Below are 21213 nucleotides of genomic sequence, written 5' to 3' on the forward strand. Positions count from 1 at the left end.
TTCATCCATTTTGAGTTTATCTTTGTGCATGGAGTAAGAGAATGGTTGAGTTTCATTCTTCTGTATATAGCTGTCCAATTTTCCCAGCACCATTTATTGAAGAGACTTTTTCCATTGCATATTTTTTCCTGCTTTGTCGAAGATTCTCATCCAGAGATGAGGGTCCATATCTGGGATCTCTATTCTGTTCCATTGGTCTATGAGTCTGTTTTTGTGCCCAAACCACACTGAGATACCACCTTACACCAGTTAGAATGACAAAAATTGACAAGGCAAGAAAATAAATGTTGGAGAGGTTGTGGAGAAAGGGGAACCCTCTTACACTGTTGGTGGGAATGCAAGTTGGTATAGCCACTTTGAAAAACAGTGCGAAAGTGCCTCAAAAAATTAAAAATAGAGCTACCCTATGACCCAGCAATTGCACTACTGGGTATTTACCCCAAAGACACAGATGTAGTGAAAAGAAGGGCCATACGCACCCCAGTGTTCACAGCAGCAATGTCCACAATAGCCAAACTGTGGAAAGAGCTGAGATGCCCTTCAACAGACAAATGGGCAAAGAAGATGTGGTCCATATATACAATGGAATATGACTCAGCGATCAGAAAGGATGAATACCCAACTTTTACATCAACATGCATGGGACTGGAGGAGATTATGCTAAGTGAAATAAGTCAAGCAGAGAAAGTCAATTATCATATGGTTTCCCTTATTTGTGGAACATAAGGAAGAGCATGGAGGACATTAGGAGAAGGAAGGGAAAAATGAAGGGGCTGGGAATCGGAGGGAGAGATGAACCATGAGAGACTATGGACTCCGAGAAACAAACTGAGGGTTTTAGAGGGTGGGGGGTGGGAGGATGGGTTAGCCCAGTGATGGGTATTAAGGAGGGCAGGTACTGCCTGGAGCACTGGGTGTTATATGAAAACAATGAATCATGGATCACTACATCAAAAACAAATGATGTACTGTATGGTGACTAACATAATAATAAATGAATGAATGTTTGGTAGAATTCCCCTGGGAAGCCATCTGGCCCTGGGCTCTTGTTTGTTGGGAGATTTTTGATTAGTGCTTCAATTTCCTTGCTGGTTATGGGTCTGTTCCCATTTTCTATTTCATCCTGGTTCAGTTTTGATAGTTTATACATCTCTAGGAATGCATCCATTTCTTCCAGACTGCCTAATTTGTTGGGATATAGTTGCTCATAATATGTTCTTATAATTGTATTTCTTTGGTGTTGGTTGTGATCTCTCCTCTTTCATTCATGATTTTATTTATTTGGGTCCTTTCTCTTTTCTTTTTGGTAAGCTTGGCCAGGAGTTTACCAATCTTAATTCTTTCAAAGAACGAGCTCCTAGTTTCACTGATCTATTCTACTGTTCTTTTGGTTTCTATTTCATTGATTTAATCATTACTAATTCTCTTCTCCTGCTGGGTTTAGGCTTTATTTGCTGTTCTTTCTCCAGCTCCTTTACATATAAAGTTAGGATGTGTATGAGACTTTTCTTGATTCTTGAGAAAGGCTTGTATTGCTGTATACTTCCCTCTTATGACGGCCTTCGTTGCATACCAAAGGTTTGCAACATACTGCTGGGTTTTCATTTTCATTTGTTTCCATGACTTTTTTATTCCTTCTTTAATTTCCTGGTTTAGTAGGACACTCTTTAGCCTCCATGTATGAGTTCTTTCCAAATTTCCTCTTGTAAATGAGTTCCAGTTTCAAAGCACTGTGGTCTGAAAACATGCAGGGAATAATCCCAATCATTTGGTACCAGTTGAGACCTGATTTCTGACCCAGTATGTGATCTATTCTAGAGAATGTTCCATGTGCAATTGAGAAGAATGTGTATTCTGTTGCTTTAAAATGAAATGCTTTGAATGTATCTGTGAAGTCCATCTGGTCCCGTGTGACATTCAAAGCCCTTGTTTCCTTGTTAATCTTCTGCTTAGATGATCTGTCCATTGCAGTGAGTGGGGTGTTAAAAGTCCCTTACGATTGTATCATCATCAATGTGTTTCTTTAATTTTGTTATTAATTGGCTTATATAATTGGCTGCTCCCACGTTAGGGGCACAGGTATTTACAACTGTTAGATCTTCTTGTTGGATAGACCCTTTAAGTAGGATATAGTGTCCTTCCTCATCTCTTATTACAGTCTTTGGTTTAAAATCTAATTTGTCTGATATAAGGATTGCCACCCCAGATCCCTTCTGATGTCTATTTGCATAATAAGTGGTTTTCCACCTCACTTTAAATCTGGAAGTGTTTTTAGGTCTAAAATGAGTCTCTTGCAGACAGCATATGGATGGGTCTTGTTTTTTTATCCGACCTGACAGCCTGTGTCTTCTGATTGGAACATGGAGCCTGTTTACACTCAGAGTAACTACTGAATGATATGAAGTTAGTGCCATTGTATTTTACCTGCACAGTCACTGCTTCCATAGATTGTCTCTGCTCCTTTCTGGTCTATGTTACTTTTGGGCTCTCTCTTTGCTTAAAGGATCCCTTTTAAAATTTCCTGTAGGGCTGGTTTAGTGCAAATTCTTTTAGATTCTGTTTGTCCTGGAAGCTTTTTCTCTCTCCTATTTTGAATGACATCCTGGCTGGATCAGGTATTCTTGGCTGCATATTTTTCTCATTTAGCACCTGAGTATTTGATGCCAGTCCTTTCTGACCTGCCAGGTCTCTGTGGATAGGTCTGTTGCTAGTCTAATGTTTCTACCCTTGTAGGTTATGGGCCTCTTGTCCCAAGCTGCTTTCAGGGTTTTCTCTTTGTCTCTGAGATTTACAAGTTTCATTATTATACGTCAGGATGTTGACCTTTTTTAATTGATTTTGAGGGGTTCTCTGTGCCTCCTGGACTTGAATGCCTGTCTTGTTCCCCAGATTAGGGAAGTTCTCCACTATAATTTGCTCCAATGTACCTTCTGCCCCTCTCTCTCTCTTTCCTCCTCTTCTGGGATCCCAGTTATTCTAATATTGTTTTGCTTTATGGTATCACTTATCTCTCAAATTCTCCCCTTGTGATCCGGTAGTTATCTCTCTTTTTCTCAGCTTCTTTATTCTCCATCATTTTGTCTTCTATCTCACTAATTCTCACTTCTGTCTCATTTATCCTAGCAGTTAGAGCCTCCATTTTTTATTGCCTGTCATTAACAGACTTTCTGATTTTGACCTGATTAGATTTTAGTTCTTTTATTTCTCCAGAAAGAGATTCTCTAGTGTCTTCTATACTTTTTTCAAGCCCAGCTAGTATCTTTATAATCGTTATTCTGAAATCTTACTTATATCCATACTGATTAGGTCCGTGGCAGTCAGTACTGCCTCTTGTTCCCTTTTTTGTGGTTTTTCCATCTTGTCATTTATGCAGAAAATGGAAGCTTTTCTAGCAGTAATCATCAAGATAGTATGGTACTGGCACAAAAACAGACACAAAGACCAATGGAACAGAAGAAAGAACCCAGAACACCCCTCAACTCTTTGGTCAACTAATCTTCGACAAAGCAGGAAAGAACACCCAATGGAAAAAAGAGTCTCTTCAACACATGGTGTTGGTAAAACTGGACAGCCACATGCAGAAAAATGAAACTGGACCATTTCCTTACACCATACAAAAAGTTAACTCAAAATGGATGAAAGACCTCAATGTGAGAAAGGAATCCATCAAAATCCTAGAAGAGAACACAGGCAACAACCTCTCTGACCTTGGCTGCAGCAACTTCTTGCTAGACACGTCTTTAAAAGCAAGGGAAACAAAGGCAAAAATGAACTATTGGGACTTCATCAAGATGAAAAGGTTTTGCACAGCAAAGGAAACAGTTGACAAAACCAAAACACAACCAAAGAATGGGAGAATATATTTGCAAATGTCTTATCAGATAAAGGGCTAGTATCCAAAATCTATAAAGAACTTACCAAACTCAACACCCAAAGAACAAATGATCCAATCAAGAAATGGGCAGAAGACATGGGTGCCTGGGTGGCTCAGTCGTTAAGCGTCTGCCTTCGGCTCAGGTCATGATCCTGGAGTCCTGGGATTGAGCCCCGCATCGGGCTCCCTGCTCAGCGGGAAGCCTGCTTCTCCCTCTCCCACTCCCCCTGCTTGTGTTCCTGCTCTCGCTGTCTCTGTCAAATAAATAAAATCTTTAAAAAAAAAAAAAAAGAAAAGAAATGGGCAGAAGACACGAACAGAATCTCTCCAAAGAAGACATCCAAATGGCCAACAGACACATGGAAAAAATGCTCCACATCGCTCGGCATCAGGGAAATCCAAATCAAAACGTCAATGAGATACCACCTCACACCAGTCAGAATGGCTAAAATTAACAAGTCAGGAAACGACAGACGTTGGCAGGGATGCAGACAAAGGGGAACCCTCCTACACTGTTGGTGGGAATGCAAGCTGGTGCAACCACTCTGGAAAACAGTATGGAGGTTCCTCAAAAAGTTGAAAATAGAGCTACCCTACGACCCAGCAATTGCACTACTGGTGTTAACTCTAAAGATACAAATGTAGTGATCCAAAGGGGCACCTGCACCCTAATGTTTATAGCAGCAATGTCCACAGTAGCTAAACTGTGGGAAGAGCCCAGATGTCTATCGACAGACAAATGGATAAAGATGATGTGGTATATATATATATATATTCACACACAATGGAATACTACTCAGCCATCAAAAAATGAAATCTTGCCACGTGCAACAACATGGATGGAACTAGAGGTAAGCTAAGTGAAATAAGTCAATCAGAGGGGCGCCTGGGTGGCTCAGTCGTTAGGCATCTACCTTCGGCTCAGGTCATGATCCCAGGGTCCTGGGATCGAGCCCCGCATCAGGCTCCCTGCTCAGCAGGAAGCCTGCTTCTCCCTCTCCCATTCTCCCTGCTTGTGTTCCCGCTCTCGTTGTCTCTCTGTCAAATAAATAAAATCTTAATAAAAAAATAAGAAGTCAATCAGAGAAAGACAATCATCATATGATTTCATTCATATGTGGAATTTAAGAAACAAAACAGAGGAGCATAGAAGACGAAAGGGGAAAAAAAAAAACAAGACAAAATCAGAGAGGGAGGCAAACCATAAGAGACTCTTAATCACAAGAAACAAACTGAGGGTTGCTGGAGGGGAGGGGGTGAGAGGGTGGGGACACTGGGTGATGGGCATTAAGGAGGGCCCGTGATATAATGAGTACTGGACATTATATAAGACTGATGAATCGTTGACCTCTATCTCTGAAACTAATAATACACTATATATTAATGAACTGAATTTAAATTTTAAAAATGTTTTTAAAAAATAAAAAAATAAATGGGGACAAGAAAGGGACAGGAGAGAAGGAGCTAGTTAAGATAAAGCAAGAAGGGGTAGACAGTGAATCAGAAAAGGTCCCTAAGAAGGTAGGAAGGGAGAAAGGCTGGTGCTCCACAGAAGGAAGGGTGCTTCTCCTACTGACATTAGATAGTACACCCAGGTAATATGATGGCAGTAGTAACAATAACAAAATGAGAATTTTAACCAAAGTCCCCTAACTCCAAAAACCATACAGCAGAATCTATACAAAACACAAATTTAGTAAGGCTTAAAGTTAGTATCTAGTTAGGTCTTAATTATTCATTCATTGAAATATTTACTAAGCACCTATTAAGTACCACAGTATTTGGTATAGAACGCTAAAACCATGTATTCTCCAGCCTGTGGAACATAAGGCATTGGTTGGTGAATGGCCCTGGCTGCCCAGATTATGCAGGTTCAGCGGGTAAATGCTCAGGCCTGACCCAGCTCCTCAGCATATCCTTAAGTAATCATCTAAATGATTCCAACACTTAATGGCCAGTTGAAGAGAGACTTGCAAGCCACTGCTACTCTCACATTCCAAAATGGGTCAAAAAAATTTTGGGGGGGGCGCCTGGGTGGCTCAGTCGTTAAGCATCTGCCTTCGGCCCAGGTCATGATCCCAGGGTCCTGGGATAGAGCCCCACATCGGGCTCCCTGCTCAGCAAGAAGCATGCTTTTCCCTGCTTGTGTTCCCTCTCTCGCTGTGTCTCTCTCTGTCAAATAAATAAAAAATCTTTTAAAAAAAATAGATAAATCTTTAAAAAAAATTTTTTAAGGAAATGCAGAATTTTAAAATATGATAAATAAGTGCCCTCTCCCCTCTACCTTGAATATGGGCTGTATTTAGTAACTTGTTTCCAAAGAGCAAAGAAGAAGACATGTCCCTCCTTACCCTGTTTATATCTCACTAGGGGTGACAGGCAATGAGCAAAGGAACAAACCAAACATGTATTCAATGTGCAGGCGCGCGCGCGCGCGCGCACACACACACACACACACACACACACACACACACGAAAAAGAAAGGGATAACATTACAAGGGAGAAGCCTGGCAAACACTCCGTTGGCCAGGAGATCAAGGCCAGCATCACCTGGGATGAGCTATGCTGGTGGTCACAACACGAAAATATAGGACTTCACCCCTGTGGTCTTCCTCCACAAACACAGAGCCCCAAGTATACTCTTGAGAAGAACATCAGAAAAATTCTAATAGTGGGGCATCCTACAAATACCTGACCAGTACTCCTAAAAACTGCAAGGTCCTCAAAAATAAGAAACATCTGAGAAACTGTCAGCCCAGAGGAGCCTAAGGAGACATGACAACTCAAAGCAATGTGGGATCCTAGGACAGAAAAAGGAAATTAGGGAAAAACCAATAAAATCTAAATAAATACAAGTTTAGTTATAGTAATATAACAGTTTCTTCGTTCTGACATTTTTAAATGCTACAAACTGAATGTGAACTACACAGAATCTAGAAGACAGATATGGAGATGTTCATTATAAAATTCTTTTAACTCTCGGTTTTTTTAAACACATCATTTAAAAAGCTGGAAAAACAAGATGTGCTACATTTTAATGGCCATCACTGGCCTCCCTCTGACACAATTAAATTTGACAAAATGTGTCTTCTTACATTAGGTGGAACCTAGTCAGTTAACTCACTGTAGTCACAACTACTGTTTATGTTCACATCACAAACGTTTGTAATAAAAGTCAAATTCCCATACAGAGCAATTTGGCCCCATCCATCAAAATTACAAATGCATAAACCATCTGACCAGCAATTCCACTTCCAGGAACTTAATTTCTAGGAAGGCCTCACCTACACCAGGGTCTTCAACGGGGGCAGCTTACTCCCCAGGGATTGTCTGGAAACATTTTTGGTTGTCACAATGGGGGGCCCTACTTGCATCCAGTGGGTCAAAGCCAGAAATGCTATTCAATGTTCTACAGTGAATGCACAGGGCGGCCCCCACCACACAGACCTGGCCCAAAATGTCAACAGTGCTACTAAGACTGGGAGAGCCTGGCCTCTAAGACACACACTGTCACATGTGCAGAGCTGTTCTCCCGCAGCACTGTTTTTATAAGAGAAGCCCAGAGGGGTGCCTGGGTGGCTCAGTCGGTTGAGGGGTGGGCTCTTGGTTTCAGCTCAGGTCGTGCGTGATCTCAGGGTCCTGGGATGTAGCCCCACATCCAGCTCAGCCCTCAGAGAGGAGTCTGCTCCCTCTCCCTCTGCCCCTCCCCCCTCTAAATAAATCAATCAATAAATCTTGGGGGAAAAAAAAGAAGCCCAGAAACACTGGAGATTGAGACACAGAACGGCATATGCACTTGAAAGAACAGAATATAGCTCTACAAAGAGAATGAAGAAACTATGTACTGACGAGAAAAGACATGAAAAGGTAAATGAGAATGCAAGGTGCACGCGGAAGGAGCACCGCCCTTTCTGCAAAGGGGAGACAGTAGGTTTGCATTTGCTCCCACACACATACCAATTTATGCAACGCTTCCTAAGAAATCCTTAACAGTGGTTTCCTCTCGTTGGCAGGGAAGCTGGGCAGAGGGTAGGAGTAGGAAGGAGATAGTTTACACCTGCTCATACTTTTTGATGTTCAAACCCTGTGAATGTATTACCCATGTGAAAATAATTTGGATTCAACTACAGCTGTTCATAAGAATACATTATCACGGTTCTGCACCACAACAATACATCCCTCCTCCAGTCTAGAGCAGTAAAGTTTATATTAAAAGAAGCAGTTCAGGGGCGCCTGGGTGGCTAAGTCAGTTAAGCATCTGCCTTCGGCTCAGATCAGGGTCCCAGGGTCCTGGGATCAAGCCTCACATCATCAGGGTCCCTGCTCAGCGGGAAGCCTGCCTCTCCCTCTCCCTCTGCAGCTCCCCCCTCCACTCATGTTGTCTCTCTTGTTCACTCTGATGTCTCTCTCAAATAAATAATCTTTAAAAAAAATAAAAGAAGCTGTTTAATCAAAATAAAATTTGAAATAAGATTACCTCCCACCCGCAACTGAATCCACAATTCTGTAGATGACCAGAATCTGACATTTTTCATCAACAAAGTATAAAGCCAGTCCAATAATTTTCACCAGAATATACAATGTGAGTGTTTATACACTCACAGTTTACAACAAACACGGGCGGTTCCGTCCACTTATTCTTCTCCAGTCCCTACCCCCCACCATCTCCCAGCTTGGACTTCAAGCTCTGCTACAGTCTTAACAACTGCAGCTGATGAATGCAGGCTTACTCAAACAAAAAAGTACATTCACCATAAAAGAAACAATGCATTCCAACATACCCTGCCATGATGAATGTGCCCCAAATCATCAAGATAATACTCTTCAATTGAATGGGGCTTTCCTTCCACTTCAAAAACATAAGCAGGGTTCATCTTGTTCTGAACAGGAACAGCAAAATAATCTGCAAACTCTTTACAATTGATGGTGGCCGACATGAGGATTACCTACAGAATAAGAGAAACCGTTAAAACAAAAAAAATAGTCATAATAACAACTGAAATGAAATACTGTTAAAATGCCAAGCTTGTCTTCTGCTTTAATAATTTTCAAAGTTTTAGTAGAATACACTGATTTAATCCCTAGTGTAATACTAATTATTGCAGTTTGAAGAATGCTCGGAGATACCACCTTTTATTATTTAAATTATTTACTATCTTAAATAATTTTGTCAAGTGAGAAACTACATGTCCGATAAAGCTAAATTATAACCATTTATCTAAAATGAAACTCTGTAACAGAAAACAAGAGAGTAAGTTACTAGATAAGGTGTTACAGAAAGTGAGGGAGTAGAGCAGCCCTGGTGAACATGGGAGTCGGAAGACCTTGGTTCTAAGCCAAAAGGAACCAGTCCAGATCTGAGCGGGACACAGAGGATAGGGGACCCACCTCAGGTGTTGGTTTTGCCAGAAACCCAATATGAGAGGACACCTTTAAGAGACTCAGCTGTGAAAACGGGGGCAGCACCCACAGCACACCAGATGTGCCCTAGATAAGGTAGCAGCAGCTCAACGAAGAATGTCCACCATCCACCAGCCTCAGAAATGCTCACCAGGGGTAAACACAACTCTCTGCTGGCTGCTGACTACCCACTGCATCCTGGCGAGTAGGATCTATGGTGTGTGCACCATAGCAGAAAAGTAACAACTTTATACAGGCATTATCTGCAGTTAGTGGGCATACAAAATATGCCGATTCTATCCTTCGACATTAGATCCAAAGGGTATTTTAAAAGCATATTAACCAGAATTCACTTTAAGATGAGATGCCTGATGTTGGAAGGAAGGCTCGGAGAAGCCACTTGGATGTAAGAACGGCCCCCAAGGGGCAGAACCAGTCACAGCAGATGAGCTCTACATGGTCTTCCAAAGGACAGTGAGGCTAAATGACACGCAGGGCCTTTGTTCTGTTGAGGCAGCGTGCGGTCATCAGGCGAAACCAGACTGCTCAGGGCAACCAAGATTCCACACTGCCACCAGCCTCGCCTCCAAAGAGACAACGTGGCAGCCCGAGAAACCTGCTTGTCCAGGGTGAGACTGGGCTGAGCGTGGTCAGCCAGCAGGGGCAGCGGAGTCAGCAGCTGCGGGGACGGCACACAGCCAGGAACCTCTACGGGTCTGTGTGGCAGAAAGGAAGACCTTCAGGCCCATCTGCCCACACTCCTGAATCGAAGTCTCTGGCAGCAGCTCTCTTTTTAAAAAGTAATAAAGAAAGAATTTTTGAGCATTTCAAAAAACTCAGTACAATGCCATCTAGAACCTGACTTCTAATTTCTTGGCCCAGAAAATATTCTGCTTCATAAGTTTCTTAATAAATTAAGAAAATACTGAAACTAACTAATGGTTTCCTCCAATTTCTATGACAGGTGTCAAACTCCTGACCACCATCACCAGCGGTGTGGCAGACTCTTTAAAACCCACTAGTACTCTCGGTTCTCCTTCCCACTGAAAACTTAAAAAACGTAATTAAGTCGGTATCTAACTAAAAGTAGAAAAGTCTTAAAATGACAACCCAGAAAGGCCCCAATTTGTTGAACAATCTTTAATGTCATCTTTTAAGAGTCCAAAAAAGGAATAAAACAGCCAAATTCCTGCATTCTTTTTACAATCACCTCGAGCAGTAAGACAACCGTGTGCAAATGTCAGGTTCCATTCATTGAGCGCCCACCAGGTGAGAGGCTGACAGCCCCATCTTGGGGGCGGGGCAAGGAGAAGAAATGCTTCCATAAGCAAATAAATAGCCGACACACTGGAAGACAAGACGCTTTATGTTTAGAAAGCAACCTGCTTTCCAACAGCAATAAACCCTGTCACAGCCCTTTACACGGTGATACCTCACGGCAACCGTGGCTGCCCTTCAGAAAGCTGTCCCCACAGGCAGGGACGGCCTATGTCCAGAATGCATAATTATTATCACCCCTCGTTACTTTGGTCTGGTTCACACCTTGCTCCTTTTAGTTCACATCAGATGCAAACAATGCTCACATCCCCACGGACTTTCAGTTAACCCAAAACAGAAGTCTCTATAACAGCCACCCACATAACCACTCTCGAGCTTCCATGTGCTCTGGTGCTGTTTTTAAAACAGAGATTGCAGATGTATTATTCACATACCTTCAAATTGTGGTAATTTTTCAACCAAAAGCAGTGCATTCAACCAACACCCAGCATTGCATTAGAGTCAACTATTATTACATCATTATCTGCCTGGAGAAAATTTTAGAATTTAATGCAACATAATAACCAAAAAGTATTCCATACTCCGATCCTAAGAAAATGCCCCTGAGCTAGCTTCCTAGCAAAATGTGGAGAAGTATGCGTGACACATTTTTTAAGAGTCACTGCTTTCAACTGTTTCTGTAAAAATAAAGAAAAATAAAACTAAATAATAAACCTTAACCCTAAATATTTCTGTTACTCATGAAATCCAATTTACCTTCACAAAACGTGAATTTGTTCTTAAAAGTTTGCGGACCACCAACAGCAGGAAATCCATTTCTTCAGTTCGCTCATGCACCTACAAAATAAAAAAGCGGGGCACCCCACATATCAAGCAACACACGCGACTGCCCAGCGAACAGAGGGAAGTGGTTTTAATGGTGCACCCAGGAGACTGGGGACAAATCTGCTCTCTCTCTCTGCTAAAGGCACTTCCTTGGGACCGGTATCACTCCCAGGGAAGAGGAAGCCAGGAACACTGGCCCACAAACGAGAGGGCACAGAAGAGGCATGTCACTGTCCGCAACCCCACCCCTGTGCTTCTCTTTGGGGCCCTACTGGTATTTGGGCAGAGTAATGTTGAGCATCCTTGGGCCTGCCCCTTCAATGCCAATCATGTCCCCGGGTCACTATAACAACCAAAATCACCCCCAGCCATCCCCAGGAGAGAAAACAACCGGACCAGCCTCCCCATGCTATCCCTGGCCAGCCACACACCTCTGCCTCAGTCTCACGTCACACTTATTTTAGCAAGTAAGTACAGGGTGAAAGCTGTGGCTGGGCAGCAGCGTACCCCATCCATGATGTGCAGAGCTGTGTTCCCAAGGGTGGGCTAGGGTGGGCTCTGAACAGTTAGATCAGTCAAAAACAGGGAAAGCAGACCCAGGTCAGGAGCTGAGGACACCAGAGCGAGCTGCAGGAGCACTTGGAAAATGGTGTGAAGGGGGTCACCCCTGGATGGTTCACTCCAAGTTCTACCACTCAGGGAGAGCAGCTACTTCCCCCCTCCTCAGGTGGGAGCCCTTCAAACAGAGCCCACCCAAGGTCCCACAGCTCCCTCAGCCTCCCCCTAACTCTGCCAGCCCCAGAACCAGCCAACAGCAAAGGGTTGGGTCACGTGGGGCTGTTTTTCCACAAGCACCCGCTACTCGGTCACTTAGCCAGGATACCTCATTGCATCAGGGCACAGGAAGATTCTATTCTGGGACATTTCGCTGCCAAAGTGGAGAGATTAGCTACAGAGTCTGAAAGAGGGAGCTCTCTTCCCCTCGGAGTCAAAGGCCCAATCATTTATTCCACAGCCACGTCTGTTCCAGGTCCTACCCCTGCCTCACACCCCACGAAAGGGGAGATGGGGAAGGGAGGACAGAGAAAAGAAACCAAACACAAAAACAAAAAAACAGCAGCTGGAAAGTATCTAATGTTCACGTCCACGGCTGGAAATCCTAGAAACACCATTGTAAATCTAATTCTTATGTTGTCCTATCATCAGACTCCGGAACACCTCCTCAACACAAACATTCTGTCTCTTCCTTGAGAAGGAAAAACACTCTCATCAGTGAAGAGCCCCCAAGTGCCATCTCCTCAGCTTTCAGCTCGACTTCCACACTCTGACTCTAACGACCCGGCTTCGCCCTGGGCTCTCGAAGCCACCCTGCCTCCTCTCCCGCTCCGAGGACCCCGCTCTCCCCAGGACGCCCACAGCCCTCTCCCTGCCACTGGCCTTCTCCACAGCACATAAACACACATACCTCAGCAGGTGTCTGTCTCCCCAGGAGACTGGCTGAAAGGAGAAACCACCATTTACCTGTCTTTAGCACCTCGGCACCTGATGAGGCAGGTACCAGAAAAAAGCTTCTTGAATGAATGGCTTACCCGAAACTAGTTTATTGTTTTTCAAGAGCTGAGAAGTTAAAAACATTATCATCCCATTTTCAACTGCCTGGCCATCTTCAATCTTTGCTCTTAGATTTGCTTTGAAATTCAATCATCCCACACAATTGGAACAACACTGTTTATAAACCTAAAATTTCAAGTATAATCCAATCCAACGTTTGCTGAAGCAAATACTTAGCATGCCTACTCGGAGCTGGGGATACAGCAGAGCCAGAAGCTGTTGTTAACAGAGTGACAAGACAGGTCTTTGCTAGCAACAGTCCCCTGCAGAGCAGGCTCCTGCTGAGAGCAGCCAACTCTTGTTCAGCTATGATGGCACGGCTCCAGGTAAGAATGAAGTGAGTAACATAGGTGGATGGGTGTGTCCTCATCCCCCAGGTGTGTGCACAAGAAGCCCACTCAGACAGAAAGGCAGTGGACACACAGGAAATACACTAGGATGCCAGCTGCAGAGCTCTAGAGTAAACTGCCCAGGGCAAACCCCGCAACACCATTTGCTGTGGGGAGCCCGTAGCGGAAGGCTCAATAAGCGATTAACTACTGTGAACCTGGCAATGCCGCCTTTGAGTACACTGCCCATGAAATTTGCATTTCCTCCCTATCTAATCCAAAGACACTCAAAAATGCCAAAAATCATAAAGAAAAATCCTGAACCATGGTGACTGACATAATAAAACAAACAAACAAACATTTATCAGGGCATTTCTGCAAAGTAACCTTAGTTTCTTGCACTATTTTGCTAAGATCTTAGGAATTATATCATATGTATAACAACAACATAAAACCTTTAAAGATACAGAACTCAGAGTACTTGAATGTTTGTAAAGTATTTTTAATGAGTTTTAATATTTTAATATTGTACTGATTTTAAGTAAGAAAATTGTTCTTGTATTAGACAGTGGTGTACAATATTACTTCATGGGATAATGTTTAATTAAAATATACTAATTTATGTATTTGTTTATTAGCTTTGTCCCTAAAGCGGAGAGAACTGCTGCATAATTTTATGAAAAATGTAAATGAGGGTTTTGGCATCAATAAAGTTAAATTAGAGTAAGTTAAAAAAAAAAAAGAAAGAAAAATCCTGAACCATACTGCACATTACACTATTCTGCAAAGAACAAGAGATCGTTTTCCTACTTTCTACTCTCCCAAACAGTCCCTAGTAATTTAAAACCATGTTTAGGGGTGCCTGGGTGGCTCAGTCGGGTAAAGCACCTGCCTTCGGTTCAGGTCCCAATCCTGAGGTCCTGGGATCCAGCCCCGCACTACCTCCCTGCTCAGCAGGGAGTCTGCTTCTCCCTCTCCCTCTGCCCCTTCCCCACACTCGTGCGTGTGCATGCTCTCTCTCTTCTCTCAAATAAATAAAATCTTTAATAAAAATAAAAATTATAAAACCATGTTTAACTGTACACAAGCTGGCAAATGCACCCACTCAGTTCTACCTGAAGTATGTGTGTTATTAATGATCACACACACTTAAGAGAGTAGAGAGACCTGACCCTCCACGGCCACCCAGATGGCTTCATTTCAGCCTCTGTCTTCAGCTCCATCTCCAACCTTCCACAAATCTCTCTCTTTGCTGAAGTTTCTTAAGGCATAAATACTGGGGTTTAAAACTCAAGAATGTGGGGTGGAAGTATTTCCAAAACTCCTGGGAAAATTGTCTGAATACAACATCCTCCCACTTCAAAAAACTCTTGTTTAAAATATAAACAAAATCAGGGGCGCCTGGGTGGCTCAGTTGGTTAAGCGACTGCCTTCGGCTCAGGTCATGATCCTGGAGTCCCGGGATCGAATCCCACAGGGAGCCCGCTTCTCCCTCTGACCCTCTTCCCTCTCATGCTCTCTCTCATTCTCTCTCTCTCAAATAAATAAATAAAATCTTAAAAAAAAATTAAAAAATAAAATATAAACAAAATCAATTAAATATTCCATCCTGAGCAAAACCCAGAAAGCTAAGACTGGCGCAAAGACAGACTCTTGAGGTTTTTTCCGAAAGGAGACTATATCAGTATCTTATATTTACTGATTTTGTTAAAAGACACTATTATTCTTGTTATAGTAGACAGAAAGTATCTGTGATGCACACAAAATACCTACATACCAATGTCTGATGGGGCTAACACTCTAAACCAGGGGTCGGCAGACTGTCCCTGCAAAAGGCAGACAGTGAGGATGTCCAGCTCTGCAAACACGGCGGCTGATGCAGCCACAATTCTCTTCTGCCACAGTGCAGCCACACTCATAAACAAGCAAGCAAACCTGTGTTCAAATAAAACTTTATTTACAAAGACAGGTGCCAAATTTGGCCTGAGAGCTGTAGTCTGCCAACCCTACCCTAAACAAGGAATGCGGTCATAGTCGCCAACCTCCAAGCCTGCATTTTAGAACTAAGAGCAAAACAGAAAATCAACATTCATGAACAGAATAAGGCAGATATAGACCCACAGTACTTTTTGATACTTTACAAGAAGGGCACATTTACAGTAATTTGCAAGGTTCTCTTCTAAAATAAGCATATGAACATCAGAGCAGAGCTATGTAAAAGAAGTACTTACTTCATCAATGAAGACATGGGTGAATTCCATCAAACTCTTAGCACTAACAATTTTCTGAAGCAAGACCCCTGTTGTCATATAAATTAACTTGGTGTCTTCTGTTGCTATTTTCTCTAACCCTACCTAAAAGTAGAGAAGGAAAAGAGAAAGGAGAAAACTTTCAGGTTTAAATGGTTTGCATTTAACTACCAAAAAAGGCTATGTCCATTTATTATTGGAGATAAGTAAGAAAGGGAATAAAAAATACAGAACTTAAAACTATTGTTCTTGGCGTGCCTGGGTGGCTCAGGTGGCTGAGCATCTGACTCTTAATCCCAGCTCAGGTCTTGATCTCAGGGTCATGAGTTCAAGCCCCACGTTGGGCTCCACGAGCGGTGTGGAGCCTACTTAAAAATAAAAACGAAAACTGTTGTCAAGTTGATTTCTTTCTTCTCTTTTTCGGGGGGGGGGGGTAAACTATGGCTTATCTAGTCATGTCTCATCTGTACCATTTTTACATAAAGACAACAGTGTACAAAGACCTCTATATACAAAGAAAAATTACAAAAGCCATGAGCCTGAGAATTCTCACTTCTTTCCTGTTCAACTGAGAAACTGAAGTTATTACCAAGAAATTCAGTTTCACTATTTTCGGGGACACCTGGGTGGCTCGGCTGAGAGTCCCACTCTTGATTTTGGCTTGGGTCATGATCTTCAGGGGGCTGAAATCAAGCCACATATCCGGCTTCACACTCAGCACAGAGTCCGCTTATCCCTCTCCCTCTACTCTTCCCCCTACTCGTGCGAGGGCTACCTTTCTCTCTTTGGAATAAATAGATAAAATCTTTAAAAGAAATTGGCTAAGAAATTCAGTTTCACTATTTTTTTTTTAAATTACACCACAGTTCTGCTCTGTAAGCAGTTGGTTTCATTTCCAATCCAGAAGAAAATAACCACATCCTATCATCAACTTACATGGAATAAAAAATTCACAAGGAGGGAGACGGCTTGCTCTCAATCTCACCTGATAGCCCACCAGACCACCCAACGTCCAGGCTCGCTCTTTACTGATCCATCTGGCAATACTGCTGGCCCCTATCTTCCGGGGTTGAGTCACAACAATGTTGCAATAGGCAGAGTGCTGACTATAATGATCCAGGATATACTGTGGGAGCTGAGTACTTTTACCACTACCCGTGGCACCATGTATAATCACCACAGAATTACTTTCTATCAGAGAAATAACCTAGAATTAAAAAAAAAAATTCTTTTGAAATTGCCACAAAATTAACAATGACATACAGTATTACCTATAAGCCAAAAACTTTATCTTAGTAGGATGTTCAGAGTTTATCTTCCTTTCATCTTTAAAAGTTAAATTATTACCTAACCATCTAAGTATCACAATAGAGAGAAAGCAAGCTACAAATGGCTGCTACTCTGAAAAGCACTCCAACCGCTGAGCACAGGAACTGCTAACAGCCACAGAAAGCCAAGCCCGGGCAGCCCAGCGCTCCAGGCCTCCACATCTCCACCCAAACACGGAGAACACCTGGGGCGCCCGGGGGGCTCAGTCGGATGAGCGGCTGCCTTCGGCTCAGGTCCCCACATCGGGCTCCCTGCTCAGTGGGAAGCCTGCTTCTCCCTCTCCCTCTGCCTCTCCCCGGCTTGTGTTCCTGCTCTCTCTCTCAAATAAATAAAATCTTTAAAAAAAAAATGAAAACACTCAAGGATTTCTATAGTTCTTGTTAAGTCTAAAGATTATTTTAAAATTTTGTAATGAATCTTACACAATTCTCCTGAAAAACAGGAAAGTACTGTTGCTATTACCCTCAGGTGGTTTTAAATTTTCCTTTTTTTTTTTTTTAAAGATTTTATTTATTTTTGAGAGAGCGAGCGCACATAAGCGCGAGCACAAGCTGAGGAGAGGGACAGAGGCAGAAGCATACTCCCCGCTGAGCCGGCAGCCCAATTCGGGACTCTATCCCAGGACCTGAGCCAAAGGCAGACACTTAACCGACTGAGCCACCCAAGCCCTGGTTTTAAAATTTCACTTGAAATTCTGCAGATGCATTTTCAAACAATTAATTTCCACTGTATCACTTACAGACTGTATGGAGCATTTTTAAAAACTCCAACCTAATTCCTATCTACCACTCCCTGACTCCACCCTAAATTTATCTAAGCTCTTATCTCTCTGGCAATTGCTATGGTCGGGGAATACAAATTATGAGTATAGGCCTCTAAAAATTAATAAAGAATATATACTCCACAAAAGTTTATGGCTCACTAAAACAAAACTTAAATTTGGAACATTTATGGTTTAGTTTTATCTGTAATTGATCCTTCCACTAGTATGTTAAATGTTTCAACATGCTCACTTCTGACCTGGTTTAAAAACGTGTAACTAGGGCGCCTGGGTGGCTCAGTTGGTTAAGCGACTGCCTTCGGCTCAGGTCATGATCCTGGAGTCCCAGGATCGAGTCCCGCATCGGGCTCCCTGCTCGGCAGGGAGTCTGCTTCTCCCTCTGACCCTATCCCCTCTGATGTGCTCTCTCTCTCTCATTCTCTCTCTCTCAAATAAATAAAATCTTAAAAAAAAAAAAAAAAAAAAAAACGTGTAACTAGGGGCACCTGGCTGGCTCGGTCGTTAAATGTCTGCCTTCGGCTCAGGTCATCATCCCGGGGTCCTGGGATCGAGCCCCGCATCGGGCTCCCTGCTTGGCAGGAAGCCTGCTTCTCCCTCTCCCACTCTCCCTGCTTGTGTTCCCCCTCTGGCTGTGTCTCTCTCTGTCAAATAAATAAATATAATCTTTAAAAAATAAATGAATAAAAGTAAAATAAAATGAAAGTGTAACTAATTAAAAGCGTAATCAGCCTGCTGCAATATCTGGCCCAGCATTGTTTAAAAAAATGATATACCAATGACTGACCAAATCAATTAATAGGCCAGTAGAACGTTAGAGAGAACTGTGGCCAGGGGACATTATTAATTTACAAAAAGACTTGGCAGTGAGTTTTTTCCAAGCAGCAGCGCTCCTGGGCCCGGCAGCGGTGTTTCCCTCCAGCTACCTCAGAGGAGGGAAGGCTGAACAAATCAAAGTGCAGCCCAAAGGAAGACCATAACACGGTTGTTATGAGGCCCGGGCACATGCTGCTCTGGCCACCTCCGAGTCTGGCACAAGCCAGGTGTGCTGGCCTGGCACCTCATCACTTTCACACCGTAAACCAAAAAGCTGGGCCTCAGACGTTTATTCAAACAGCAGAATTATATTATGACAAAAATAATTTTACCTCTTCCTTACATCGATTTATAGGCAAATCAGGATATTTATAATTTGTCTCTGGGATGCATGTCACATTGCTTAATTTAGCCGAAGACGGCCCTGGACCTGTATTCAGACAAACAAATACAATTAAGTATCTGAAAAAGGAGAAGGTAAACAACCCAACATTATATACGACATATACATGCACACACACACAAATGTAAAAGTACATTCTACAGGCTAACAATGCAGCAGGGTAACCAGTAAATTCCCTCAGTACCCACTATTAATCATTTACACAAGCTGAGCAGACTTACACCTCCATCACAGCCATCAGCGTGGTAGGCTTAGCACCACCTCCTAAGATGAAAGACCTACAAAGCACAGTACCTAGCACCTGAAAATGGTACCACGAAAATTAGTAAAGGACACCTCATTTAGAATGGCCTGAGGAGGCGGGCAGGAGCAGCGCTCCTGCCCGCCCCCCTCACTGACCACTGCAGACCCAACGGGAAGACACGCCCCTTGCTCAGGGATACTATGTTACCTTCCCAGCAGGAGGAAGGGAGGTTTCCTCCGCCCCTGCAACAGCCCAGCCAATGGGAGACGGTCACGGCCCAGTTATACTTTGAGCTCAGTTTACTCCCAACAACAACCCCACTCCCCGCCCCCCAAAAAAGAGTCTCCTCTGCTTTGTTCTCAGGTTTTTCTCTACCTTGCTTGTCGTGGATTGAAATTCTGTTATTCCCAGATAAATCTCTTTTGCTGGTAAAATAACTGGCAGTTTAATTTTTTAAGGTTGACAGTACTAAAATGGTTAGCTTAAAGAACAAACTTTTATTTCAAATTGAGAATGCACCAATTTGTTATTAGGTTTTTTTCTAAGATTTTATTTATTTATTTGAGAGAGAGAGAGAGAGCAAGAGCAGGAACACAAGCAGGGGGGGGAGAAGCAGGCTTCCCGCCGAGCAGGGAGCCTGACAAGGGGCTTGATCCCCGGACCCCAAGATCATAACCTGAGCCGAAAGCAGACGCTTAATGACTGAGCCACCCAGGCGCCCTGTTGTTAGTTTCTTACTACTAAAATAAATTAGTAGACACCAAATACCACTGACGAACTACAGGTGTCCTGAAAAGGAGCAACTTGACTCTGATAAAGATGCATGATGCAGCGCTCTGACCATTATCATCCTCCTATAAATATACCCCCGCTCTCCAGCAATGCTAGAAATTCTGGACCTCAAGTCATCACCTGACGGATTGGCAAGTCATCGAAATTCACAGGACACAAACTTTTTTTTTTTTTAAAGATTTTATTTATTTGACAGAGAGACAGCGAGAGAGGGAACACAAGCAGGGGGAGTGGCAGAGGGAGAAGCAGGCTTCCCACTGAGCAGGGAGCCCGATGCGGGGCTCAATCCCAGGATCCTAGGATCATGACCTGAGCTGAAGGCAGACGCTTAACCGACTGAGCCACCCAGGCGCCCCAGGACACAAACTTTTATTGGGAAATAAGTTTTTACTTCCAAAACAAATACTCTCTAAATGCTCCCACCTCTTCCAAATTTAGAGCTCATTCCCCTTCCTCAGTATCTCCCCCCAACGCCCCCCCTTCCTCCCAGCCCTTCATTTCTCTGCCCCATCATCTCCTCCTCCTGTGTTCTGCCATAGTCCCTTCCCACCTGATACACATATTGTTTCATAACTAGTCTAATAATAATTAAAATATAGCTGTTCTCCTATATTTGAATCGAGGTGTGTAGTACTTGTTCCAAATTTTAAAAACAGAGAAGCGAGACCTGTTATAATCTCTCAGAACCAAGGTAGCTTTTTTGTGGACAACAGCACTCTTCCTAGGGCACCAGGGGCCACAGCCACAGGAGGGTTCTCCAAATCCTGCCCTCAGCTCTCTGACCCTCTCGTCAGTGCACAACTGGCTCTGGGACTCTCAAAAACATGTATTCTTCTTCCATTCTCCTGTCTCGCTTTCCTCCCATCAATCTGCTCATCTTTTGAAGAACTCCATCACCAATGCCACCCTGTTTTCCCAAGTGGTACACCTACCCCTGGTCTCACCCCTCCAGAAGGCTCTCTCAACTAAGGAGTCCTTAGAATTAACCACATTACCTGCCAAACATTGAGGTGGAGCAAAATTCAATGCGCGGACAGTTCCTGATTTAAAAATGGTTCCAACAGTTCATTAAATTACTTCGAACTCTGAATGGCGGCTGGGTATCCAGGCCAACCCACAAATGTAAGAATCAGATATTTATAAAAATAGAGGAAAAACAAACACGTTCCCATACTTGATGCTGGCAGGTGTATCAATCAGTAATATAGGAGAGGGATGCACACAGCAGCAGAGGAGCTCCTGAGCTGGAACACCACTGCAAGAAGAATAAGCGTGGACAGAGTG

General features: G+C 43.2%; 1 protein-coding gene across 1 annotated transcript in view; it reads right to left on the bottom strand.

The window, feature by feature from the left end:
- The window catches only part of TDRD9 (tudor domain containing 9), a 113725-nt gene that overhangs the window by 65947 nt on the left and 26565 nt on the right, over positions 1–21213 (bottom strand). Inside the window, 5 exon segments of the mRNA XM_028100421.2 lie at positions 8657–8821; positions 11310–11390; positions 15550–15672; positions 16553–16774; positions 18823–18920. Coding sequence (XP_027956222.1) covers positions 8657–8821; positions 11310–11390; positions 15550–15672; positions 16553–16774; positions 18823–18920 — 689 coding nt within the window.

The sequence above is a fragment of the Eumetopias jubatus genome, unplaced genomic scaffold (assembly GCF_037043125.1).
Source record: "Eumetopias jubatus isolate StellerSeaLion01/CBP00866 unplaced genomic scaffold, mEumJub1_p1.0 scaffold_7, whole genome shotgun sequence".
Classification (NCBI taxonomy): Eukaryota; Metazoa; Chordata; class Mammalia; order Carnivora; family Otariidae; genus Eumetopias; species Eumetopias jubatus.